The sequence below is a fragment of the Lethenteron reissneri genome, chromosome 3, assembly GCF_015708825.2.
Source record: "Lethenteron reissneri isolate LAM-NWPU_2019-01 chromosome 3, ASM1570882v1, whole genome shotgun sequence".
NCBI classification, from domain to species: Eukaryota; Metazoa; Chordata; class Hyperoartia; order Petromyzontiformes; family Petromyzontidae; genus Lethenteron; species Lethenteron reissneri.
The window spans coordinates 6,777,766-6,805,679 of NC_083781.1; the positions used below are offsets into that span (position 1 = coordinate 6,777,766).

Sequence of the window (27,914 nt, forward strand, 5' to 3'; positions counted from 1 at the left end):
AGGTCGCTTCTGAAAAAGAGCTATTTAGCTCAATGGGCCTTACTTGATAACATAAAAAAATTGTTTATAGATGCCTGGAACGTCCGCACGGTTCGTGGAAACTCACCTGCTGCTGGTGCTGCAGTTCTTGCGTCTGCAGCGCCTTCTCCAACAGCTGCACACGCACGCGCCACGTCTCGACTTCCGTCAGAAGGGCCTGAAACGCAGGGCAGACACACCGCACATGCATGTTGCGTTAGTCGCTGAACAATGCCTGCATTTCACGCGAACTCCGGTCATCCTCGCAGCACACCGGCTTTTGGCTAGTCATCGAACAGAGCCGGTCACTGCAGACGCGCTTCTGCGGCCGTCTGGAACGCTCTTCCTTCCAATATTAGGAGAGCGATGCACTTTTAAATCATCTAGATTGAAAACTCATGTCTTTAGAACTGCTTTTTGTGTTTAGTTTGTTGACCTTCCCCCACACCTCCGATTTGCACGATTCGGCTTCTGACGAAGTGGTGCTCATTTTATTGACCCAAGAGGGATGAGGTGCCAAGATGAGTCGAACTGGAATTTGCATTTGCAACCTTTTTCAATTGTGAGACGAGTGCTGGAGCCACCACACCACACAATTGGGCACGCACCAACGCCTCTCGTCACACGCGTTCGGGGGGTAACGCACCAACGCCTCTCGTCACACGCGTTCGGGGGTAACGCACCAACGCCTCTCGTCACACGCGTTCGGGGGGTAACGCACCAACGCCTCTCGTCACACGCGTTCGGGGGTAACGCACCAACGCCTCTCGTCACACGCGTTGGGGGTAACGCGCCAACGCCTCTCGTCACACGCGTTCGGGGGTAACGCACAAGCGCCTCTCGACAAACGGAGTAATTCACCAGTATTCTTAGGTTTTTTCGGTAAAGTCACATAGGTCAAAAAATTTAAATTAAGTAAAGTAAAATTAGAATAAAAATTAAAAAATCACGACGTTTTGGAGGCAACACAAGCTTCTCTTACTTGATACAGCTATCGTGCTGTGACGGTTCCACCTGAAAACGGAAGCTTGTGTTGCCTCCGAAACGTCGTGATTTTTTATTTTATTTTTATTTTACTTTAATTAATTTAAAATTTTTTACCTATGTGACTTTACCGAAAAAACCTCAGAATATGAATCCTTGCAGTCACGAAAGCTTCAAGTCTAGAATTAATTCACCAGTGCCTCTCGGTACATACGTTGGGGTAATGCGTCAGCGCCTCTCGGTACAGACATTAGGGTAACGCACGAACGCCTCTCGTCACACAAATTGGAGTAACACACCAGAGCCTCTCTGCACACGTTAGTGTAACATGCCAGCACCTCTCATTAGCTCAATATTGTTTGATTGAGCATTGTCTAATGAGCAGTGCTGTTTAATTAGGGGATAACGGTCAACACAAAACTACTCATTTGCCAGAAGCCTAAACAGTGCAAAGCCCTCATCATGTGTTTAGCACTTTTGAATGTTATTTAAATATTTTTATATATAAAAAATTTAAACAGAGCCAAGCGTTCCAAGATACTTTAATTTAAAAACAATATCTTTAAAACTTGTTAAAATTCACTGCTTCATGACAATGGGCTTCTAAATAACAGAGAGAGAAAAACTTACATCAACTTGCGTTTAATATACTAACATCAGAAGATTCCACTAACCCCTCCAAATACCCCAAAATACATGAATTACCAAGCGAAGTTCACTAATTGGCCTTTTTGGAGTATATATATGTATATGCACAAGAAACAAAAGTACGCATCAAAATGTTTTATTTTTTCTTGTGCAAAAAAAAAAGAGGAGGCCTGTTAATGACTTTAACGTAATTACGCATCCTTCAGACAAAACTTTGAAGAGTGGGAGATCAAACGGAATAATTAGTTGTTACGGCATGGAGCTTTAAAAGCAACTCTAAGCCATATCCCTTCCAGTGCCATAAATCAAACCCCTCTTGGGAAGCAACGCACCGCTTGATCTAATGCTCAGCAATATTTGAGCATTAAAACTGGATTTATTTTGCATCTTGAATTTTGTTAGCGGTGCATCAGGCGGAGGGGAGCCTAGGAACAAAAAAAAAACCCAACACAGTGCGATTGATGTACGTGATTCTGGAGCCCACTGTTGCTATTTAAATATTAAGAGCCGACTGTGACGCTGCTCAGCCACCAGCAGTACTGCCGTTCTCATTAAGTCCACACTGCTGTGTTGATAAACACTTTGGAAAGTTTTGATTTAAAGCTTTCGTGACTGCAGGGATTCATATTCATGGTTCTTTCAGTAAAGTCACATAGAAGGGAAATAATAAAATAACAAAAATATAAAACAATAAAAATTCTCACGACGTTTCAACTGCAACACAAGCAATCATCATCAGGTGTGAAATCCACAGCAAAATTTGAAAAAAGTGGAAAGTATTTCCACAATGCTGCGATTGCTGCTTCCAGCATCGTCGCTTCACCTCTCGAAGGAACAACCGAAACGAAACTATTTTTTATTTTACCTGGTTAGGCCCGCTGAGCGACATGGGTCTTTTTCAGAAGTGACCTGGCCACAAATTAGAACTCAACGAAGCGGCCTATCACGTGGAAATGTATAGGAGCCAAATACTTTGAACGCATGTTTTTAATTTTGATTTGAAACTTTCGTGACTGCGGGAATTCATACTCTTTGGTTCTTTCGGTAAAGTCACGTAGGTAGAAATAAAATTAAACAAAACAAATCACGACGTTTCGATCGCAACACAAGCAATCTTCATCAAGTGGAACAACTACAGCAAGAAAATGCTGAAGTAGTGTGGTTGTAGTGTGGTTGTTCCACCTGATGAAGATTGCTTGTGTTGCGATCGAAACGTCGTATTTGTTTTATTTTATTTTATTTCTACCTACGTGACTTTACCGAAAGAATCAAAGAGCATATTTTAAATTTGAAGGGAAAAACCAGAGGACCCGTAGAAAAATCCACACTACCACGGGGAGAGAGACACGCAAACTCCAAATATAGAGGAATTAGGGTCAGGATCGAACCCACGACCTCCTTGATACTAGGCGAGGTATTTAACATCTCGCCACTCCGGCGTCCACTTCGCACACTCGACTCCCATCATCGCTACATTCAAATCACAACTGAAAACACATCTTCTTGCACTTGCATACAACAACCAACTCACAGCCACAACCTGTTTTTATCGTGATATTTTATACAACGATAGATAGGATATATGTTTTGCTCTCATTGTACAGCATCTTATTTTTTTCACGTCCACAAGTATTAATGTGACTGCGCTTCGAGTGGCAGATATGGGCCAGAGGGGCCACGTGTTTACACACAAAAAAATGGACTTGACTTGACACCAACGACGGCCGAGTGAGGCACTGCCTGTCTGGCAGCAGTTTGCTCACCCCCCCTCCCCCTTAATTTGTATTTAAGAACTTGCATCTTGGAATCCCTGCCTCACTTGATACAGCAAATCTGGCTGTGACGGTCCCACCTGATGACGGAGACTTGTGTTGCCTCCGAAACGTTGTGGTTTTTATTATTTTATTTTTATTAATTTTAATTTCATTTTTTTACCTACGCGACTTTACCGAAAAAACTAAGAGTATGAATCCTTGCAGTCACGAAAGCTTCAAATCTAGAATTGCTACTGGGTGTTTAGCAGCTGCTTCAGCACAAATCTGGAGCCGCGTTGCCTGTGAGCCAGTTGCTGCGTCCGAGTGCAGAGATGTGTTCTGAGTTGTGACTTGAATGCAGTGATTGGAGTGGATTGTGTGGTATTGGGTGCCGCGGTGGCGAAATGTGAAATACTTTGCCTGGTATGCAGGAGGTCGTTGGTTCGATCCCGACCCTGACTCCTGTATATTGGGAGTTTGCGTGTCGCTCTCCCCGTGGTTGTATGTTTTTTTTTTCCGGGCCCTCAAGAAAGATTGCGATTTTCAATACAAATCTCCAGGACGCATCTCTGCACATGCTGGGAGCCTCTGCAGCAATAGCCTTCACAAACAGTTCCTGGAGAGGCTCCCGGCCGTGAAGCGAAACTTTCAGGTATCGTGCTGTACAACGCGCGGCACAACCGCGAAACATATCTGAGAATTTAAGACTCATTGTTGACACAACGGCTTTTTCAGAAATCGTTCGTGTTGTATTGCATGTGGAATTTGTTTTGAGCCATTGAATAATGTGTGTCCGAGCCAGAGACAACCGCCGCACAAAATTAGAGAATCTTGACGAACACAATCGAGAGGTCATCTCAGCCAATGTCGCTGATGCCACCACGCACTGCCATCACTTCCTTCCTTCTGTCAGATCCTCCACCACTTTTTCACTGCTCTTCTTCGAGTACAATAACAGACTCTGTGACCATTTGTTTGTCCATCACCTCCTTGCTACCGCCACTTGTACGTGCACAACATGTGTTTGTCAATTTCACTGTTGCATGGGCACAATGGATTTTGGCTGCACTGCCCTCTACACCTCGTGCACCCGTCTTTTGCGCATGGTGGTGGTCTCCCATCCCAGAGGCGTTACCCAGGTTCGCACTTGCTTAGCTTCCGATATGTAATATCAGCTGCACACCGGTTAATCTGGTCACAGGTGCACCCACTCGGCAACGTTTGTGTGACAAGGGTTGGAGGCTACATCTGTCGCAGGTCATGGGGAAGCCTAATTGTGACGTGTGTAACTGCAGCTACATACTATTAACATTCCTTTCCTTTGTTAATGCTACTCCCTGAACTTATGCATGGGCATAATATGACTTTGAAACCCCCCCGCCCACCTCCTACGCATTTCCCATGAATATGCTAAATTCATCTTGATATGCACATTCTTTTGTTAAGGCTCTCTTCTTCTTCCACCTCCAACCCAGCGTATATCTAAGCTCCTAGCTTGGCAGTGTCTCATTCTTCACCTGAAGACGGCTGCTTGCGTTGTAGCCGAAACGTCGTGAGAATTATTTTATTATGTTTTATTTGTATTATTTTATTACTTCCCTTCTACGTGACTTTACCGAAAGAACCAAGAAGATGTGACGTGTGCATCAGAGAGACTGTTTCAATGAAGTGACAATGAAATTCCCCAGTAACGCTGTATGGCGCTATACCAATGTCCACTGCTGCCAGTGGACATTGGTATAGCGCCAATGCTCCCGCACCTTGAAAGTATCGCTATACATCTCAATGTTTTCACCAGTTTAAGTGGCGACGACTTGTCAAGGAAATTTAGCCTCGAAGAATTTCACCTTCGCTCTTGCAGTATGCACAATACGAAAGACGGGGACGTACGTGAAAACGAATTAAAAGGCGAAATAAAGAAAGCCACGCACGTATATAAATACGTAAAAATATAATAAGAAATAAAACCACATTGTCTCATTAAAACCATTATAATACCTGATTTATTAAAAATAAAATAATAATAAAAAATGTTTATACAACTTCAAAGGTCAGTGCATTTAGAGAAGAAAGCTTCCAGTGAAACGACCTCTGAGTTAATATATCAATATATGTTTATACTTACACAGTTCATGTTTTACATTTGATGTACACAATGCATAAGTAAATCTGAAGGAACTTTGCACCATGAACTTTGTTACTCTGTGCAGCGATCTGTTAAAGACATCAATTTATCTTCACATGGTGCAGGAGATGGCAGTACAGCAAGCTCCATCGCATGCACCGTACTTCTATTCCACCACACATATTACTACAATTTGTATTTTACCACTGAGCCATATAGTTCTTTTTCAGAAGCGACCTGGCCACAAATGATAGCTCAACAAAGTGGCCTATATCACGTGGGAATTTCTAGCAGCCACATACTCAAAACGCACGTTTATAAATGTGGAGGGAAAAACCGGGGAGAACACGCAAACTCCAAGTGTACGAACGTTATGGTCGGGATCGAACCCACGACCTCCTGTATACCAGGCGAGGTTGTTAACATCTCGCCACTGCGGTGCCCCTTTGCCTTCACCAACCCATACCAGTTAAAGAACCCTCCATTACTCCCACATCATTCAGCAGTGGACTGACAATAAGGCTGCTCGCGTGTATTTACAATTCTCAGTGGGGGTACAGCGTCCCATTGCAATACCCAGCCTATAATAACGTTCTCCTGCGGTCACCTCCTGTACTCTCCATTTGCGAGGGGAACCCCATCAGAGTCTCGCGAGTAATTTAGGAAGACCTGGCATGGGATGTTTGGCGAAGTCCGCCGCTTTGACTACTTGCTTGCATGGGCAGGAAACCAGAGAACCTGGAAAAAAAACACGGAGACTTAACTCGCAATCGGAAAGGTCACGAGTTCAAATCCTGGTCAGGGGGGTCAACGCAAACCTTTACCTCTGAGGTGCCACTTTGAAATGAGTACCACTCATTTAGGGAAGTCAACGGTGGTCGTTCAATGACATGACTGGGCTCCTCAAAGAGCACGTGTAATTTACGCCACTCGTTCATTTGAGCAGCGAGACACTTCGCCTAGGCAATGCGTTGGTGGAGTAGTGTGAAGTCATTGGTGTAATATAACAGACCAGCTTAAACCAAGTACCCTTCATGTGCTACAGGCATACATTTTTAGTGCTCAAAAAAGTTAACGCAATGTCTTCTTGGTTCTTTCGGTAAAGTCACGTAGAAGGGAAATAATAAAAATACAAATAATAAAATAATTCTCACGACGTTTCGGCCACAACACAAGCAGCCTTCATCAGGTGAAGACTAGGTCTGTCGGGGAGACAGCGTCTGAATGAAACACCACCATGCTTGGAGCGTATATTTAAGCGGTTTTGGAAGGGGGGAAGGGCGCCTTGACAAAATAATTTACATATCAAGAGGAATTTAGCATATTTATGGGAAATGCAGGAATGTGATTAGTACTACTTGTGAAATGCGTAGGAGGTGGGCGGGGGGTTTTATTTTATTATGTTTTATTTTTATTATTTTATTATTTCCCTTCTACGTGACTTTACCGAAAGAACCAAGAAGATGAATCCCTGCAGTCACGAAAGCTTTAAATCGAAAGTTAACGCAATGGTTACGTTAATTGCTGTCTGCTTGGCGATTTTGGGCTGTTCGGCCTGGGCTCATAAAATGTGCAAAACAAAGCTGTATACAATTCCTACTTAAAATGGGTATTGCGTACAGAGATGTAATTCAATCAAGTTCATAAATCATCATCAGCTATGATTCATCCGCTGCTGGATGAAGGCTTACCTAAGCCGTTGCACAGTAATTTAATCATCTAGCTGGCACTGGCACAAGAGCTGATGTCATCACTCCATGTCCGCGGCGGTAGACGCACTCTCCGGCGCGTTCCTGGTCTCAACCACTGCCCCTCACATTCTCTTCGAGCGAAGTGTCCTGCCCAAGGACAATTACTTTTCTTCGAACTTCAAATGACTTTAGCCTGCGTCAGAGGTCGCAACCGGGTACCCGATACCCGTACCCTACCCGATACCCGGCCGGGTACCCGTTTGCGACCCTGGTGCGGCCGGGTACGGGTAGACCGCGAGTCACTGGTGAGTAACTGTTTGTCACTCATTTCCCAACGTCTTGTCTCTTCTCACAATTCAAGTTCATAGAATCAACCCACCCGCGCCTGCAACATGGCTTCATCCCAGAGGTCGCAATCAGGTACCCGATATCCGTACCCTACCCGTACCTGGCTGGGTACGGGTAGGGTACGGGTACGGCCGGGTACGGGTACGGGTACCCGTTTGCGACCCTGGTGCGGCCGGGTACGGGTAAGGAATCAAAACCCGATTGCGACCTCTGGCCTGCGTATGCTCTGCGATCCTTGCATTCCAAGATTCATGTAAGTGGACAGATAACTTCATAATTGATTTACAGTTGAAACAGAAACATTCAGAGTCAAAAGCATTCAGAAGCAATTACTTATGTAGCCCGTGAACTGTTTGGTGTCATTAAACAAAGTAACTTTCTCGAAAGTGAAGAGTGGCTGTCTGATACAGACTCGTCCCCTTTACAAGGAATGTGAAATATCGACCATCGAACCAGGACGGCTAGGGCGCATTTGGGCGCATTTGTACTTTTTTTATTCTGCTGAAGGCTCTAATTGATTAATCGTAGTAAAAGAGTTTATTGTTCAGTGTTCCGTATGTGAAACCATCCAATAGCCAACATTTATTGGCTACTGATAGGAGCAACATGTTTTATTTTCAAATAAAACTTTTCAAAGACTTGCAAAACATTCATTAACTGGATTTTTTTTTTACTACAAACTCCAGAAAAAGGGCAAAGAAATAATAATAATAAGAACTTGAAAACTTGCACGCTTCAAAACAGGGCATGCCACAGTGAAGGATCAAGGAAAATTGGAGGAGCAAGCAGCTCTTGTGATATCAAATCCAAACGCGGCTGATGCTTGCCAAACACCGCGGAGAGCTCTATTCTCCTGCCAAGCATTAACTGCACAGAAAACCGTAATCAGAGTGGCACTTGCTGGCCAGAGGAAAGAAAAAACACTTTTTTCACATTAAAGTATTGGGGGTTTTGGCCATAAAAGAATTTAAAAAAACATTAATAAACTTTTACTGTTATTCACGTGAACTTTTTATTACAGAATTCAAATGTAAATCTACAATGGGAACGTTTCTTAAATCCCCCGCCCACCCCGCCAATGTCCACCCAGCAGTAAAAATGGGCACAACCACAATTAGTCCATCGGCAGATCGCGTATGGTGGGATAAAGTGTGGGTATTCCCTCCTCTTCAAAGATGTCTGACCAGTGTGGAAGAGTTGGCCAAATACCGACAAGAGGGACTCTCTAGAGCTTGTGGAGGTCCTTTCACCTAACAACGTCCACCCAATGGTGCAAAAGAAGCTCAACGTACAAAAGCAGGAGGAGATTTAAGATACTTGCACCTTTGTTTCAACTGCGAGGCCAGGAGAGCGAACGAATGCACAACCTCTTGATTTGGAAATCCAGCGTCGGCTGCTAACCCATTACACCGTGGCAGCATCCCACTCACCGTGTACACCCCATCAAATCAAATCAGAGCCAAAGCCTCCACACCCTTATTGAATAAACGTGGGATGGAGATCATGTCTGTTTGACGGCCCTCAGTGAGTGGTGGAAATTCCACGTTGGAAGAATCCTGAGCTCAATCAAACCCTGACCAGGATTTGAACTCACAACACAAACGATTGCAAGTCGAGCCCTCTAACGACCACACAAGCACGAGTTCCAAATCCATCTGGGCGAGTTGTGTCGTGCGCGCTAGAGCAGCTGCTATGGGATCCATACTCATGAGATGAGAATGCAGCATGCGCAGTATCTAAACCACCTAAAGGGAACCTCAAATGAGGCCCACATGTCCGAGAGAATGGCCCAGATAGGTGGTTACTATTAAATGTGTGTGTGTGCGTGCACACGTGCGTGCGTGTGTGTGTACGTATGCACTACACATAATGAGGATGCGAAGGGCGTTTAGCGCTTCTCTGTAACTGGCAGGGCTGATCAAAGACGTGCACATGAAAGAGGATTATATTGTACTTGCACCAACTTAACCTCTTTGCATTTAGAAATGGTGGATAGCAATTGCGAGCATGATTGTAGTGTCACATACACTGTGCTCGTTTATAAGCAACAACATTCCTATCCTCTTGACCTACAGTTTTTAAATAATACATATATAAATGAGATACAATTCCCTGCCTGTCTGTCAAGTGACCCAACACTGAAGCACCGCCCTTTGGCCTGAAAACCACCGCTCAGAACGCGCTGTTGTCGTCCCCATTTTACAAACCCATTGTTGGGCTCCTGCATTTACTTTTTTGAACCTATTTATTTATTGATGTACTTACTTCCTTTGTGGGACATAAAACGGCGCTGACATAAAACACAGGCGCATTTCCCAAGGACAAAGTGATCGGCAGAGACACAGACAGACACACAGCTGCAGCGCGGCTCTGTGATGTCGGGGCAGGCTCGCCGTATCGGATCGCCGCTGAAACGCCGCAGACCCCGTCCAGGCCGGCTCAGCTTTCAGATTCCAGCTCAGACACGTGCCCGCTTCAAACAACTGCGGGTCACCCTGGGTCGGCAGCGGATGGAGGGAGACCTCGGCAGATTCCTTTTTGTTCCTCCCTCGTTTCTCCGGGATGGTCTGCCGCAAGCTAATGCACATCTGCTGCTGCCGCTGTAGATGCCGTCGATTCTGTCGCGTGGCTCCTACTCGTGAGTGCGTGGGGTAGGAACGCCGGGAAATAAAACGCGTCTCCCTTCTTCCTGGGTTCTTCAAACTCTGCCGTCAAGCAAACGCCAAATTATCCTCTGCCGCAAGTTTGTTCAATCGGACAAAAAAATTGTCGTAACGTACCGCTTAAAAAGAGTACCTTTTTTTGTTTACGTCGGTGGTAACGAAGTCCATTGCGAGTACGGCCGGAATGCAGCGAACGATGAGACGATGGGTGAACGGATAGCCCGGTGGCAGTCATTGCTCTCACCGCCGAGACACATAGGGTCAACTTGCACGGGTGGGGGGGAGGGGGGGGTTAACGGGTCACTTCTCACAGCCACCGCCCGGTAATGGTGTTGCAGTGTTTTAAGAAAAGCTCACCTTCTAATGACAAGCAAACATCAAAGAGCCTGTGACAGTAATCACAAGAGTGTGCCACTGTGGGCAGGTAAAAGCATGAAGATTTCCACAACATTCTGGCAACAAATTTGAAGAAATATTTTTAAAATTAAATTCACCAATGATCTTTGTCTCTTGTTACTCTGCATCAAATGCAGGGGGGCGAATCCGCGAGCGAGCGGGTTTCCAACATGCGTTTGGAACTATCTGCAGAGACGACGTTTGCACACATGGGCCGTCAGCAACCAAGCGACTTCAAAAAGTTTGATTTCCTTTTGATGAAGAGAGAAAAAAAAGAGAGGAATTCCAAAAACGAGAGGCAGACCACGAGGGCTCGCCAAGGGGGCCGTGGCCATGAGACGTTCAGGGCTGCGCCAGGCTCAAAACATCTGTGGCGGCCGCCTCCGTACAGCAGCACGAGTGAGTCACAAAGATTTCTCACATCACTTCTTTAAACCTCCGCTATCTCCACTCACGGCAAAAAAGGAAAATCACATCGCAGGCATTGCGACAACATCTTTAAAGTAAGGTCCCCTCCCCCCGCCCCAAAACAAAAGTTGTGCCAAGTTTGGGCTGCAGGGTTATATTTTTCCATCCCCCAACCTCTCCCCCCAAGGACTAGCTCATTTAAACGACACTCGAATGAGATAAGTATGTTTTTTTGGCATTTAACTTTTTGACCATCAAGCCCAGGCAGTGTGTGCCAAAAAGCTCAAGCAAGATTGCTGCATGAGCACCTGAAAAACACGTGTACAATTTACGGTCAGCACTAAACTTTACCGCCTCTGTAAAGGAGATCTGCAAGGCTTAACCAATATTGTATCGAGTAGAAAGTCTGGTGTGCTTCTTTAAAATCTAATTGCAGTTGCACACGTCACATCTATTGTTTTCCGTTTATGTTTTTTCGCCATGAAATGTAAATTGATGAAATTAATTAAACTATTTTCACGGTGGATTCTTTAAACATGTGGAGCGTCATTTGTCATTGTGTTTTCCTAAAATCCTTTCGGGATCCCAAGCATTCATGGAAGAGGCTAAGGGAACAGTTTCAAGGTTTGAAAAAAGTTCCAGGCGCACAAGATTATCTGGTATGAATTTACATCTCGAGCGAATTCACTTTGGTCCCAGATGCCAATCCACGATCCCCAATCACCCTTCCCAGGGATTACAAGCATTAACTGCAGCGTCCCAGAAAAAAAATCCCATTACAGATTGACACAATCTCTGGCCTGGTCAAAATTGACCGAAGTGGATACATTTTCAAAGTGGTCCCTACAGGGGCTGGACATCCACATATTAGAGCAAGAACCGATCTCCATGGACCAAGACAAAAAATGTACGCCTCTTCAAAGTAAAACAAAGTTAAAGCCACAAAACGTTTCAATAAAGTCCAAGCGTCTCCCTGCGCAAATTAGCAATGGGGGAGGCAATACATTTTCTATTGTCAGCCTTTAGCCAGAAATGTTACAATCACTAAGTGTGGTGTGGCAAAGTCTGCCAAATAGGACCAGCCACCTGTGATCACATTGCTGAGGCCACATTCAACGGCAAAATAGAAGAGCGGAAATCGTCAAAATGAATGACTTCACGGAGTTGTGTAGGCGGTGCTTGGAACGTCAGCATGTTTGTGCGCTGGGATGGTTAAGAGTGCGTGCACTTTATTGAGATAAATACAACAACGAGACAATGGTCTCACAAGCATGGACCCGGAAACCTATTAGTTTGCAAATGCGCTTAACTTTCATAAGAGGTATTTTTTGTGTTAGATCGCGTAAATATATAAATGTGTTGTTAAAACCCGCCACCACCCGACACAGCCAACTAGTAACGGTTGTAACTTAAACAGAACGTGGCCAATTCGTCACTAGTACAGCACACCAGTGTAGTGTATAGTGTAGTGTATAGTGTATTATACTAGTACAGCACCACACCGGTGTGTTGGAGAGCCAAGCCACAACATTTACAATCTGAGTACGACGTTTCGCCAGTAATTACAACGAGCTTCATCAGGCAACAGCCAGATTTGTGGAGAAGTCCACCTGTTTCGTTCCTTATAGAGAGACGTAGATGTGATGGCAACACTTGTGCGCTCAAAATGAATCCACGTACATTATGCATGCGCATTGAAGTATGGTGCCCTTGATAGGCATGCATTTATATAATGTATTATTTGATGATTCGCTTCCACGCAGCACTAAGGTGGTAGCTATTTTTATTTCTTTCAATTTCGATAGATTCGCTAATTAGTATTGGCCAGTAGTAGTTCAAAACTAGCTACTACATTGTTTAAATGTATGCCTAGAAAGGGCACCACACTTCAATAGGGATTACCTTTGGTACGGTTATTTTAATACACACAGGAAGGACAAGATCAAAGGGCTCGCATAACGCGCATGCATAATGTATGTTGACTCATTAATCTCCCCCCCCCCCCCCCCACTTTGCACAAGAGCACAGAAATGTGGTCACCACATCTACGCCTCTATATAAGGAATGAAACAGCTGGACTTCTCCACAAATCTGGCTGTCGCCTGATGAAGCTGGTTATAATTACTGGCGAAACGTCGTACTCAGATTGTAAATGTTGTGGCTTGGCTCTCCAACACACCGGTGTGCTGTACGAGTGACGAATTGGCCACGTTCTGTTTACGTGACAAACCTTACTAGTTGGCTGTGTCGGGTGGTGGTGGGTTTTAACGACACATTTATATATTTACGCGATCTAACCCAAAAAAACTCTATTATGGATGAGATTAGTCGTGAAAGCCTACGTGTTGAACTGAGCTTACCTTTTCAAATCAAAGCTATATACGTGCTATGATTGATAAAGGTGGTATTCCAGTATGGTGGTACTGTGGTTAAAGTACACAACCACAAGGCTGGAAAGTTAAAATCCTGGTTGATCAGACTCCACCTATCATCTCCCCTGGGAAAATACAATAAGAATAGTACACCGGTGTGCTGTACTAGTAACGAATTGCCATGGTTTTTTAACGTGACAAACCTTACAAATTGGTTGTGTCAGGTGATGGCAGGTTTAACGACACATTTATATTGAAGTGATGATCTAACTAAAAAAAAACCTGTATTATGGATATTGGTCGTGAAAGCCTACGTGTTAAACAAAATAAGGAGAACTTTTTGGAAGTTTGGAAGTGGCCATCGTATATTAGCCGCCACCACTGTGAAGTGGAATTTCCACCACTGCCTCTCAATAGATGAGTGCCACCCCATTTCTTGTTTAAGCACAGATGTATAGTGTCAGGTTCTCACACCACAAGTACCTGTCTTTTGTCTGCTGGACATAATGTGGTGTTTCTGTGTCTGTGCAATCAGTCTTAAAGATCCAGTTTTCATTTTATCATGACTGGTTCCCCATTTTAGCTGTTATTCTTGAATGAATTTGGTCTATAATATTTTGTAAATTGGTCTTTGAAATTCTGTCACTCCAAGCGACATCATGTTTTTGCATTGCTTGTGATTGTTATTAATACATATTCTGATTCTGACGTGTCTGTCTTAAGAATTGTGGTTTTATTGAGATGTTTTTAAAAATTATGCTATATCCCATTTGTGCATTTGCAGATGCATCAGGAGATGAATAAATGTCATTCTAGAACTATTCAGCAAATGCTGCATCGCATCTTGCCGTGGCAGGGCCCTGCGAGATGACACTACAAACTACTTCTGTTACTTGAAAAGTCCTCTCCAAGTCATTGTCAGATGGAGCTCCTTCACGTTCTGTAAAGAATGTTCACTCCATGTCAATCACATTTACAAAGATTAGTCTTTAGAGCAATGGTATGCTGACTTAAGTGGGGGGGAAAAAAAAAATGTCTGCATAATATTTGTTTAAAAAATATAAAAATAATCTCGACAATGGTGAACGGGCTGAGGCCATCAACTCGCTACATCTGCGATCCTAGTTTATTTACGGGTGGCTGCCTGGATTCAGACCCAGGATCTCAGCGAGCCGCCTGACCTAAAAGTATTTTTTTTGAAAAACCCAAAGGTCATCGCAAGTGTTTCCAAATATGTCTGTTTCGTTTCTTGCGAGCTCGCCATCTTTTCACGTTGAAATGCTTTGAAACTTTTTAAACGATGAACACAAACTCTCTCTCTCTCTCTCTGGCACCTCGAAATAATGTGCTGAACCTACACGTGAAAACTAACTGGGTTAAACAGTTTTCTCTTTTCAATAGCAAAGCATTTTTTTCTTGTGGGCAGAAAACTTACAGTCATCATTTGAAATAATCACTATTTTTCTTTTTCTTCAGTAAATTAAGAAACATCGCACAGTCCAGGCTGGGCGGTGATGGTTATGTATGCCTGTAATCCAGCACGTTGGAGGCGAAGATGGGTGGATCACACAAATGTTGTGAAACCCCCTTCCAGTGGGCGTCAAGGAGGTCCTATACCGAGGCTTGCCAGGAGAAAGCAGAACAGCAAGAGGACAAATCGCTATCAGTGCTGCCCCTCCCCTCGCCTGCATGTGTTTCTAAGGGTGCTCTGGTTAAATCCCCACTTGTATAAACACTCATTAATTGCCTGAAAAGATCTCGGAATAAAATAAAAATGTAGCATGACCCCCGTGAAAAAGCGTCCTGTAACTCAGTATGGCTTTCCTGGATAAATAAGCAAAATATTATTACTCGAAAAATAGTGAACAATGGCATAACATCACAGGTGAAAGGATAAGCAAAATAAAGCTCACTCCGAGGTGTGTGGGTTAGGGATTATGCTATCGCTGCTCAAACAGACTTTGCAGGATGATGTGTAAAGCACAGCCCACCTGACCAGGCTCAACAGGTTGGCAAAGGACGCCCAGGCACATCGCAAGGGGATTACGGTCGGCCGTAAGATGTAGGACAAACTCCATTCTTCCACTTTAAAATGGGAATATAAGCCTGCCGCAGTTCTAAAATAAAAAAGGGATTTAAAAAACTTTTTTTAACCCCCATAACTTAAAAATATATATAACAAAAGAAAATCAAAGTGCCTCCCTGATTAAGCGAGCAATTTGTTGACACTCGTGTCCACTGGTCGCCACTATGTGCCATTGGTGGAAATTACACATTCCCATGACAGGGGCCTGTCTTTCCAAAGAGTGACCACAGGTGACATCCCACAAAGGGTTCATCATCATCATCACGATCCATGGGCAGATAGCCCGTAGGCGTCCACTGCACATTTCGTAATTTCTTTCCACTTTCCTCTGTCTTGGGCCAATATGCTCAAGTAGTGACCCATCTTTCTGGCACCAAAAACCGGGGTACTTCGTTTTATTGACCCAGGGAAGATGATTGGCTGAGTCGACCACTGTGAATTTTGTTCTGCAAGAGATCCAACCATCGTGCCACTGGGCTGGGTAGATTCACGAGACAGTAAATGTAAGTATCGTGCATGCAGTAAATTAATACCACATGTTTCTCTATACAAATAAGAGAAGATCAGTCTATGTTTTTCATACATTTGTGAATTGTATCTGGTGACGCTACAGCGAGCTATTTCATTACGAAAATGTTAATATTTACAACCAACAATACTGAAAATGGATATGGGAAATATCTGCTTGGCTACAATAATATAACATAGCCATATATATGCAATATTATCATCATAAGTCATGATAAATCCGCTGTTGGATGAAGGCTTTCCCAAGATATCGCCATCTCTCACATTCCTTAAATGTGACATTCCACTGCGTACCTGTACACTGGACATTGTCTTGGGCGTGCTCTCTCCCTTTTGCCGTAGGCCACGTAATAAAATAATCTGATGATGATAATAATATAACGAAATTATATTTTTTTCGTCTTTCTGTGTTTGGAGATTTGATCTCTCCCTGTTCTGCAATGGTTTCTCCAGCTTCCCTTGTATCCTCCTATAGAGAAAATAAATACGGATTTGTAAATGGCATTGGCCAAAACCTCCCAGTGCTCAAAAATTACCTGCAAATTACTCAATTGGGACTATACACAGCAGCCGAATCGACGGCTATTGCGAAAACTTGGCAGGACCCTCCTGAAATAGTCATGAGGCTCGGTGAGACGTTCCTGGGTAAACAAGTGGAATAATAATCATATTTATTCGAAGATATCCTTGTGACCTTTGCAATAGACATGCCTCAAATGCCTCTCACAAATTTCAAGATGCATCTTCTCAGGTACTATTTACATAGCTACTAACACACCATACATATTTTCTACATTTGTACCTCCTTATCAACAAAGATACCCACCTATCTGCCAACCGACCTGCATGTCTGCCTACAAATATACCTGCCTAATTACCCACCTGTCTGTAAAAACTATCTTCCCATCCATCCACCCACCACCTACCTACCTACACACCCACAAATTAACTTTTAAGTGATGTGTTTAAATGGTAAACAGTCAAGAAAATCAGACACAATGTTTCAGCAAGTATGTGAATCGAGACAATGAACAACTGCCAAATTAAATGTGCATAAGATATCCTAGATGTGTAATTTGCTTTCTTATTGAAACACTAATCAAGTATTCGTTATCATATTTAACACCATAATTAACGCAAGTGCACCCTACAAGTGTCTGCAATGCATCACACAGCAACGTTATTCGGTTTCACCGCTCTTCTGAGCAATTCACTTTAACATCTATTATTTCCCCAGTTAAAAGAAAACACATGAAACCATCCTTGTAGTTAAAGCCTCTTAGAAGAGTTGTATTGTACAAAAATTGTAACTGCTCTGGTGTTTCATATTATACGGAAAAAGAGATTGCAGTGTTTTTAACGCCACTACAGAGGGATACACTGCATTTAAACACCACATTTCATGTCCAAAACTATTTAAAAATATTAACTTGTGCACTCGCCATATTCTAATAATTAGTCTCAGTTTGCAAATTCTTTCAAATCGGCGCATGGTGAGCTTCTGTTGTTTGCACGTTGGTTTAACAATCAAAAGTGCAAATACTATTGGCCATGAGACTAGCATTATCATCAGTGTACCTTCATACTGGGGAAGTCCCTTTCTTTGCACACAGTAACATGCCCAACGCAATAGCAGCACCGCTGGGATCTACAGGGCTCACACATACCCTTTATAACATTGCAGCCTTCGGCACCATGAACAAAAACCCCTTCTTCATTGGCCTCCTGGTATCTGGCTTTGGTGTCAGTGGGACAGCCCTAAAATGGATTACGTCCTGTCCTCAGACTGGAGTTTCTTGGTTCGAGGGTAGTCTTCATCAGTGGAGTCCCCCTGGACTCGGCGCAGCGTGGCGAGATGTTAACTACCTCGCCTCGTATGCAAGAGGTCGTGGGTTTCGATGCCAGCTCCGATGCCTGTATATTTGGAGTTTGCATGTTCTCCCCGTGGTCGCGTGGATTTTTCTCCAGGCGCTCCAGTTTTTCCCACCACATTTAGAATGAACCTGCAATTCGAGTGTTTGGCTGCGAAACATTTCCACGTGATGGGCAATTTCGTCGAGCAATCAATTGTGGCCAGGTCGCTTCTGGAAAAAAAGAGCTATGGAGCTTAGTGGGCCTTACCTGGTAAAATAAAACGTTTAGTTTTAGTTGTTGTGTGCGTCCTACATGTCTCCCATCACCTGTCTCATTGAGAGCAATGCTGTGATATGCAATTCCTACGTCGATGACTCCCCACTCTTCACCTGCGTTCATTTCATCGATGCCTCTGAATGCAAGGGGCTTTCTCTCCTGTTCCCCAGCACTCCAGCTCACGTTAGAACTTTCTGTAGTAGCAGCAGCGCGACTCACAACCTCCTACTCTCTACACCGAGGACCATCGCTACTGGGCATCATTTCTCCGTGGTCGTCGCCATATCTCTCTTCACTCTCCTCTCTCCCTGTACTACAGCTCATGGTAGAGCTATCTGTAACAGCAGCGCGACTCACAACCTCCTACTCTCTACACCGAGGACCGGGCCCGTCGTTGCTGCGCATCGTTTCTCCGCGGCAGCCCCCACCGTCTGGAACGCGGCCATCGCAGTACCGCTGCTGCACGATATCACAGCAGCGTGCAATCCACATCGCCTTTCAAGAGACACTTAAAAACCCAGTCTCTTTCGCCTGGCTTTCCAGTGGCACTGATCTCGGCTCCATGAATCAGTCACGGTAAATTTTCTGTCTGTGAAATATTGCGCTTGTTGTAAATTGCATTATTATTATTATAGTAGAGGATGCTCAAATAATTGATCCCGCAGTGAAGATGATGGGCGCATCACCGAAAAACGCAATGTACTACACGTCCTAAAAGTAATGCCTCTAATGTTGTTTTACTGAACTTAAACACACTATTAGATATAAAATTACATATTTATAGTTTTACATGCATTTATATATGAATTTCTGAATGAATACAGGTAGTCCCCGAGTTACGATGGTCCGACTTACGATATTTCGATCTTACGATGGCGAAAGCGATACGACAAAATTGTCATCAACAACCTAACATCGTTCAAGTGTGCAGACGACGGACAGAATCTTGGTGAGTACAGTACAATATGATACGTTACGATACGTCCAATGGATGTATGATACATAGCTTTAGGGATTTCATTTTAAGGTTACCATGATACAATACGTTCAATACATGTTCAAAGTTTTTATAGCAGATAGGATTGTTTCTTGAAAAAACTTTCTATTAAATTGCAGTTCATATAGGTAGGCTAAGAATTTACCTTGTTTTTTTACTTTACATTTTACTGTGCAATACAGTATTGTAATTAATAAATACATACAGTATATAGTTTATAAAGTATGGTACTGTAGATTGCTCTGTTTTGCTAAATTATCACCATTCTTTAAGACTCCTGGGTAGGCGAGGCCATCTTCGACTTACGATATTTTCAACTTACGATGGGGTCGTCGTAACGCATCTCCATCGTAAGTAGAGGACTGCCTGTATAAGTGCTCATTCGAACTACCAGGTGTATGCTCGTATGTTATGGCAGATGCCTGTAATCCAGCATACTGGAAACGGGGATTGGTGCATCATATATACATTCATGAAACTCCCAGTACAGGAAGTAGATTCAATCCATCTGTGTGCAACTCTGAGCGTTGCCGCCTCGTATGCGTGGATCTCTCCAGGTTATTTGGTTTCCTGCCATATACTCTTAGGTTTTTTCGGTAAAGTTATGTAGGTAAAACATAAAAATAAAATTAATAAAAGTAAAATAAAAATCACGACGTTTCGGAGGCAACACAAGCTTCCGTCTTCAGGTGGAACCGTCACAGCACGATCCTGCCATATGCCAACCGCTCATTAATTTAACTGGAGAAACATCCTAATGTAAGGATCCTACCAGAAAAAAAGTCTTCAAGCTCGCTGCGGCTACACTGGATAAACAAATGCCATTATTATTCATGCACAGTAGTTACGTATGGCTTGGCCAAGAGTACGCTCGGATGCAAATGTGTTTACAATGAACGTCTGTTCATGTGCGAGTACATTCGTGCGTGCACATGAAGTTCCATGACGTGCAACCGGCTCGCGTAACTAAGTACACAATGTTGCTCTCTACCTGCAACCCTTGATGTCACCGCAATGCTCCCTCATCCTCGCTGCACGGCGTCATACGAGTCACTCGTACACTTGGATGTTGAGCAAACACGTGCCGTGCCGTGCCGACTCGCAAACCCACGTGTGGACGTGCAGATCTATTCTAGATTTGAAGCTTTCGTGACTGCAAGGATTCATACTCTTAGTTCTTTCGGTAAAGTCACGTAGGTAAAAAATGAAATTAAAATAAATAAAATTAAAATAATAAAATCAAATAATAAAATCACGACGTTTCGGAGGAAACACAAGTCTAGTGCTCAACACCTCGTGATCTCTTTTAGCCCCGCCCCTCCCGATACGTTCCATTAATTGGCTACCACATTCTGATAAGCTCCCCCCCCCTCTCCTCCCCCTTAACTTGTATTTAAGAGCTTGCATCTTGAATCCCTGCCTCACTTGATGCAGCAAATCTGGCTGTGACGGACCCACCTGATGACGGAGACTTGTGTTGCCTCCGAAACGTCGTGATTTTGATTATTTGATTTCATTATTTGATTTTTATAAATTTTTATTTCATTTTTTACCTACGTGACTTTACCGAAAGAACTAAGAGTATGACGTGCAGATCGTGGCTTTAAAAGGGGGTACCTGCGTCTCTCTGCCGTGCTCCTCCAGTAACGTCCTCTTCTCACCGTCCCTCTGCGCGTGGGCCTCGTTGAGGAGCCTCTCCAGCGCGAGCTGACGCCTGCTCGCTTCGTCTTTCAGGGTCGCCGTGCTCGTCTGCACCTCCGCCATTGCCTGAAACAAGCACCGGGAAAAGCTATGACGTCGGTGAACGCTTTCAAGAGCCACGCGAGTCCGACCGTCGTCGCCTTTGTGTGACAAAGCCAGCGGTGGAGACGCAGACAGCCGAGGGAAGGAGCATGCATAAGAAAAGTCACAGTTAAATAAGACATTTGCTCATCACCACGCCAAGATTTGGGCGACACGGTGGCCAAGATATACTAATAGGGTTTTTCCCCTTTTTTCTGGCAACAAAACTGACACATTTTGCAAGGAATCATGTCTACATTAACCACAATACCTGCAGTCAAATGCAAACAAAAAACAACTACTCTGGTAATTTATGCATTGTCTTTGAAACTGATTGGTCCACACCAGAGACAGCTTTCTTTGGAGCCTCGTCTCATATGGTGTTCGACCAGATGACGCCAAAAGGCGCACAGTTCAAGACAACGCACTACCAGAGTAATGAGGGCTCGGGGTGAGCAGCCAAAAAAAAGGGGAAAAACCCTATTAGTATATTTTGGTACTGGCAAAAGAGGTCCCATGATGATGGTGGCCAAGATGTTAACTACCTCGCCTGGTATGCAAGAGGCGTGGGTTCGATCCCAACCCTGATGCCTGTATATTTGGAGTTTGCATGTTCTCCCTGTGGTCGTGTGGACTTTTCCCCGAGTTCTCCGGTTTTTCCCTCCACATTTAGAAATATGCGTTCAGAGTATTTGGTTGCTATAAATTTCCACGTAAGCTGTCATTTGTGGCCAGGTCGCTTTTGAAAAAATAACTCAGTGGGCCTCACCTGGTAAAATAAAAAGAGTTTAGTTTTAAAATAAAAATAGTTTTATAGCTTCGTTTATTTGTGAGGGCAGATCTTGGAGGCCATGTGTAAACGGTGCAGCAGCAGCTGCAGGATCTGGCACAGGATAGAAAGCATTGTCGAGGTGTGATGGCATTATCGGCTTTGGCCACCGTGGCATCTTGATCTTTATTGTGAACATCTCCACTCGTGGCCCCGAGTCAACGGCGTAAATTCCACACACCCATGGTGGGGGCCAGTCACTCCGCCAGTCACATATTCACTTTAAGATGTTTTTTGTTCATGTTTTTGTTTTTTGTTTGTTGCGGTTGCACCCGATTCAAGAGCCGAATGGCTCACAGGGCTATACCTAATAAATGAACTTGAAACTTGAAACTTGAACAAGTCAGATCAACACACAAACAAGGACAAGTGGGCCAGGCACAGAGTGACCAGAGCAGCACACAACAAGAAGAGATGAGACGGATCGTGGCTTCACATGATTAGAGTTCGTAGCAACGGTGTGTTATACCGTCATCTCCATCAATTAATCAAGTTCTTTGATTTAGAACCAGGCAAGGGCAATGTGGATTTCAAAATATAATTTGAACGGTATTTGATTTTATGACGTGCCAAGATTCCGCGCATTAATGGTCGCAATGTCCTGTAAAGAGGGTAGCATTGCGTCAACGTTTTTCTATTCAGTGGGTGGTCTTCCTGCATGGGCCATCAAGGAGGGTCATTACCGGAAACGTCGCCTGTACGTAGTTTCTATATTTGTAAGCGTTCTCTTAAACGTATTGTCTGTTACATTTTGATTTAAAGCTTTCGTGACTGCAGGAATTCATATTATTGGTTCTTTCAGTAAGCAATCATCATCAGGTGTGATGATTGCTTGTGTTGCAGTCGAAACGTTGTGAGAATTGTATTGTTTTATATTTTTATAATTTTATTATTTCCCCTCTACGTGACTTTACCGAAAGAACCAAGAATATGTATTGTCAGTTGTTGTAACTGTTGTTTATTGCTGTAACTTTCTGACCTGCCCCTGCTGAAAATATGTGAAAAAGAGCTTCATAGCTCATAGGATTTCTCCAGGATAAATAAAGATTCTGATTCCGAGGCATTACCAACAAATATATCGTGACAAATAACTCATTGTAGTGTGAATATATGTTTGCCGTGAAATTTCAGTGTCTAACGATTATAAAGGTAGGGCATAATGATTTTTCACAAATCAAAACTTAAAAAGTCATTGCTGTGACGATAAACAAAGCTAGTGGTTAACAATAACAGTCCTGCTGTGCATTCGCAATGTCGCTCTGCTCTTAGGTTCGCGTAACGTCCACACCGTTTGACCACCAGTGGGTTCGCACGCCATTGTAAAATTTCACCAAACGTTCACACCTCTTGCCTGGGCACACACAAGCAGTGGCAACAACCCAGCTCTCCATTATACAACCAAGTGTGGTTTCTGCGCGAGTGGGCACCATCGTCATTATTAAACGTCTTGCAAAATGACTCAAAATTGTCTGTGTGATGCAATTAATAGTGGCAAATTACGACGGTAACAGTAAACGGCATAAATTTCGATTTAAAGCTTTCGTGACTGCAGGGATTCATCTTCTTGGTTCTTTCGGTAAAGTCACGTAGAAGGGATTCTCAAGAAGAACGTAATCAACCAGGTAGGGTGTTGACTGTTATGTTATCCGAGTCTCTGTTGTATTACATTACATTTCTAAGTATACCAGATTTGTGTTTCTATTTAATTTATACCTGATGACGATTGCTTGTGTTGCAATCGAAACGTCGTATGCTCGTATTTAATTTAATGTATTATTTTATCTTTATACGTGACTTTACCGAAAGAACCAAAGAATATTGTGTTATATTTTTATTATTTTATTATTCCCTTCTACGTGACTTTACCGAAAGAACCAAGAATATAATAGTAAAGGTCATCTTTAGCCAGTTACGAATGAGGCCCATGGACATTAGTGAAAAAGAGCCTTGGAGCTCATCGGATTCCTCCACAAACTATAAATATTCTGATTCTGATGAGGTTCAATCGCATGACTCATTTTACGTGAAATTTCGGTGGTGATGTTCATCTTGTGTAATGACCGGTTCGGCTGAGCAAAGCTGACAAATTGAGAGATTATGATTTCGAAGGCCTTTTTTCATTCTCGCAGTGGCGTAACTGCCTGGGTAGTGCGTGATCAAAGTGCTAAGTTACTCAAGCACGCAAACGAGAATGGCGAGCTCACACCGACGCTCGCGTTCAAATTCAAAGGACAGAGGACACCATAATGAAACATAAAATAAGCCAACGGATTAACTTGTCTGAGCATTAAACTGGAACGTAATTTGGCCGTGTGTAGTAGTGTCAATAAAACACACTTGATTCACGGAGAAATTGAGCTAAAGAAATGCTCTATATGTCATGTTCATAGCGGTGGTGAAACACACTGCACGCTGAACCTCTCAACCCGAGTTTGATTCACAACCATGGCTAAAAACCAATGGCTAGTGATATTTGTACTGGTCTTGGACCCCCTTCACCAACCCAAGCTGACAGTGTGGTGAAGTATGTTCAAACAACCTCTCCACAACTGACGGTGTTTATCCACCAGTGGACTGACAAACGGCTCACAAGATGTACACAAACACACGGCAAGGTGAACCTCAAATGCATTGGCATTCACCGTGTTTTACGAGCTAATTTACACACTAATATCTTCCATTCAACGAAGTCTATATTGATTACCCCAGAAACTGTGATCAAACAATGCTGATAAATAGCTTTGTGTATAATAAAATGACTCTTAATGACTGCAATTAGGACACTTTTTCTGAGTGGCTGTCGCTTATTTATTTATCACATTCAAAGGCAAAGACTTTTTTTTTAATGAACTCAAGAATGCGTCGGTAAGATGATACATAGCTACATAATTTATCAAGTGCACACTAGTGTATTCATACACGTACGAGTGTGGGTGTGTGTGTGCGCGCGCGAGGCACTCAATAGTTATCATCACACGTTTATCTGAGTTACATGATTGCGCCAGGCTAGGTACATAAGAAGGTATTGTCTCCAGAAACACACCTGCAGAACCCCGAGTCTTCTCAGTGTGGCATTACCACACAGTGTCGTCATCATAATCGTCCACTTGCCATCCACTGCTGGATGAACGGCCTTTCCGATCCGTTGGCATCTCTCACGGCGCTGCGATGCAATAACCCATCGGGTGGAATTCAGGTGCGTTCCCTACTTCGTCTGCCACTCTGTTGTTAGTTTTGACCACAGTCATCATTACCTCTTCTCGAAACATGTCCTGCCCAACCCCCCACGTGTGAGTCTTAACAGCCAACATGATATTTCTGTGATCATCATTGATTTATGGGTTAGGCCACAACAATGATCCTAATATCCTGAAGAACCCTCCACAACTTAATGCATCCAAATAAGATGATAGTCACGTGTAAAAGCACTTAACGCGCCAATATTGTTTCTGTTTTCAGCTCGCTAGCGAGTTGATGAACAATCCTCACAACCAAATGTGTACACTGAGATTTAGATACGAGGTTTTGTTTCAAATGACAACCACCATCATCAGGACAAGATCCAGAGAGCCAGAGTAACAATCTGGTATTATTATTCCACTTGCCGATGCACTGAAACCATAATAACTGGTATGTTAATATGAACGTATGTCACGTGACCATTAACTTGTTCGGCTTGTTGTATGGTGGAGGATTCTTATGAACATAGATTTTGTCAGATTAATACGTGGCCTAAAAGAAAAGAAAAAATCAACGATAAATCGTAACATAGGCTGCGAAAACCTACGTATTATGTTGTCTCTATAGTGCATGTATTCTCTGATCCCTGCACTTCTACATGCTTCTTTACACAATTGTTTAGCCTTTGTTCTATTTCTGTCAATGTCCAAGTTTTTTCATCCATATAACTTGGCAAATAGTAGAAACTGACAAAAAATGAACAGCAACTCACCAGTGTGCCAAACAAGCATCCACTTTTAAATCGGTGTATATTACTCTGCTATAAAGCGTAATGTGTTACACGGCAAGTGATATAGAAGACATTATTTGATTATGTGAAGCCTCCCATGGGGATGCCTTAGCCAAGTACAAAAACTGAACCACTCCATCAGTCTTACACCACCTTACCATACATATATGCAAATCCACAGATACGCACAGGGAATAAATGCAAACTTTCATACATACATACAAACATACATAAAAATGTATAAACATGCATACATAGATATACAAAGACAGAGATCCCCCGTATAGCATCAACAAACTTTTGGGGCAAGTGCTGTTAGCGAGCACCTATGACGGCCAGAACGGTACACGAGGGGGTGGGTGACCAGCACCACGCCCGGCCGCTTTTGTCTCCATAGTGGCGATGTTTACACACCACACACCAGGTACTCATTTGAGACTGAGTCGACCTAGGGGAGGCCCAGGACCGGTTCAAATAATCGTAGCTCGTGTTGGCCGTGAGCGGGAATCGAACTCGGGTCGCTGGGTTCAGAGCGGAGACGTAAATATACAACAACAACCGCCATTCACCACTAAGTGGCGGTGACGTCACCACGACGCTTGTGCCAGGCCATGTCCACGTAAATATACGTACACATACACACAAACTTGCTTATCTCCACATATATAAAAGGCTAAGTTGTGATTATGTGTGTCTGTTCAAAATGTTTAGCGTATTCCCGACATGCAACAAACTTGAAATTTGCCATGTGGGTACTTTCCAGATTTTACACCATGCAAAAATTATTAAAATACACTTTTGTGTTTTTTTTTTGAGGGGGTGGGCGCAATAATGCATTGATTTTGTGCACGGCAAGTAAGCTGTGACGTCAAATCTGTCACGTGACCCGCGCATGTGGAAGCGTCACGCATTGTAGTGTAGCGGGTAGCGCATCGCGCTACGAACCCGGCGACCCGAGTTCGATTCCCGCTCACGGCCACCACCGGTGACGATTATTTGAACCGGTCCTGGGCCTCCCCGAGGTCGACTCAGCCTCAAACGAGTAGGTGGTGTGGTGTGTCAACATCTCCACTGGGGAGACAAAGGCGGCCGGGCGTGGTGAATCCAAGTCCCGGATGAAGCTGGGTAGTAAAGCTAGTCACATATATATTAAAAAACACGAATGCAAACTGTTGGAGCAGGCCGAACAGCGCACAAGGGTGTAATGTGGTCAGCTACACAGCTGCCTTTGTCTCCCCAATGCTAGCATTTATACATCACACCAAGAACTCATTAATGGTTGAGTCAATGTAGGCGAGGCACAGAACCACTTCAGATGCCACTCAACACTGAAGTTAACCCAGGTTGGCCACTCCAATACTGCACTCATGACTGTGCCGCCATTCTCCAACTACGATGCAAATGCATACCCACAAACACACTCTTGCATATCGTCAAATGGCACTCTAACTCTCACACATACTCTACCAAGTCCATTATAGAGCCAATGATATACCACTTCTACACGTATTTTGGATTACCACTTTTGGCTGCCAAGTTCCTTTACATATGTTACATTTAAAATGGGGACATTTTATAAAATCTGCATTTGCCATTAATATTTAAACAGCCGGCTAGATCGGGCCATCGTATATACACATACGTAGACATGTGCTAAGCTGACGTATTCATTAATACTGTGCAGTTATTCCCGGCAGTTACATGTGAAATATGCCTTTGACAATTCCATTATTATTGTACTCTTCTAGATGCCAACATAATGACCCTCAGTCCAACACCCACTGAGCTCCCTCTACTGGACCATCAAAGACTTAAGACATTCTTGAGACCATTCTCAAGAGTTCCACTTGTGAATGATGTATGGCTGCATATCATCAAACTCACCAAACCTTGTGCGGCGAGACCACACGAGTCGATCAGCAGCTCCCATGTGGTGGGGTAAAGTGTGGGTTACTCCCGCGTGGAAGAGTAGGCCAAATACCCTCCAGAGGGGCTCTCTACAGCTCCTCCTCTATGCATGTGTTGAACTTCTTTCGCACTGTAAGTAACCAACCCGCGCTAAACGGAGGTGCAGGGGAAGGACAAAAAACTGAACACAAAAAGCAGTTCTAAAGAAATTCGTTTTCAATTTATATTTCAAAAGGGAGCCCCTCCTATCAGCAGTGGTGTAAGAACTTACAGGGCT

General features: G+C 43.6%; 1 protein-coding gene across 3 annotated transcripts in view; it reads right to left on the reverse strand.

Annotated features, from left to right (window-relative positions):
- The window catches only part of LOC133345537 (centrosomal protein of 112 kDa-like), a 204,157-nt gene that overhangs the window by 69,223 nt on the left and 107,020 nt on the right, over nucleotides 1–27,914 (reverse strand). For all 3 annotated transcript variants that reach the window (XM_061556413.1, XM_061556394.1, XM_061556402.1), the window contains 2 exons: nucleotides 20,766–20,915; nucleotides 107–196 (listed from right to left, as the gene is read on the reverse strand). In XM_061556413.1, the coding sequence (XP_061412397.1) occupies nucleotides 107–196; nucleotides 20,766–20,915 (240 nt within the window). The remainder of the gene's footprint in view (nucleotides 1–106; nucleotides 197–20,765; nucleotides 20,916–27,914) is intronic.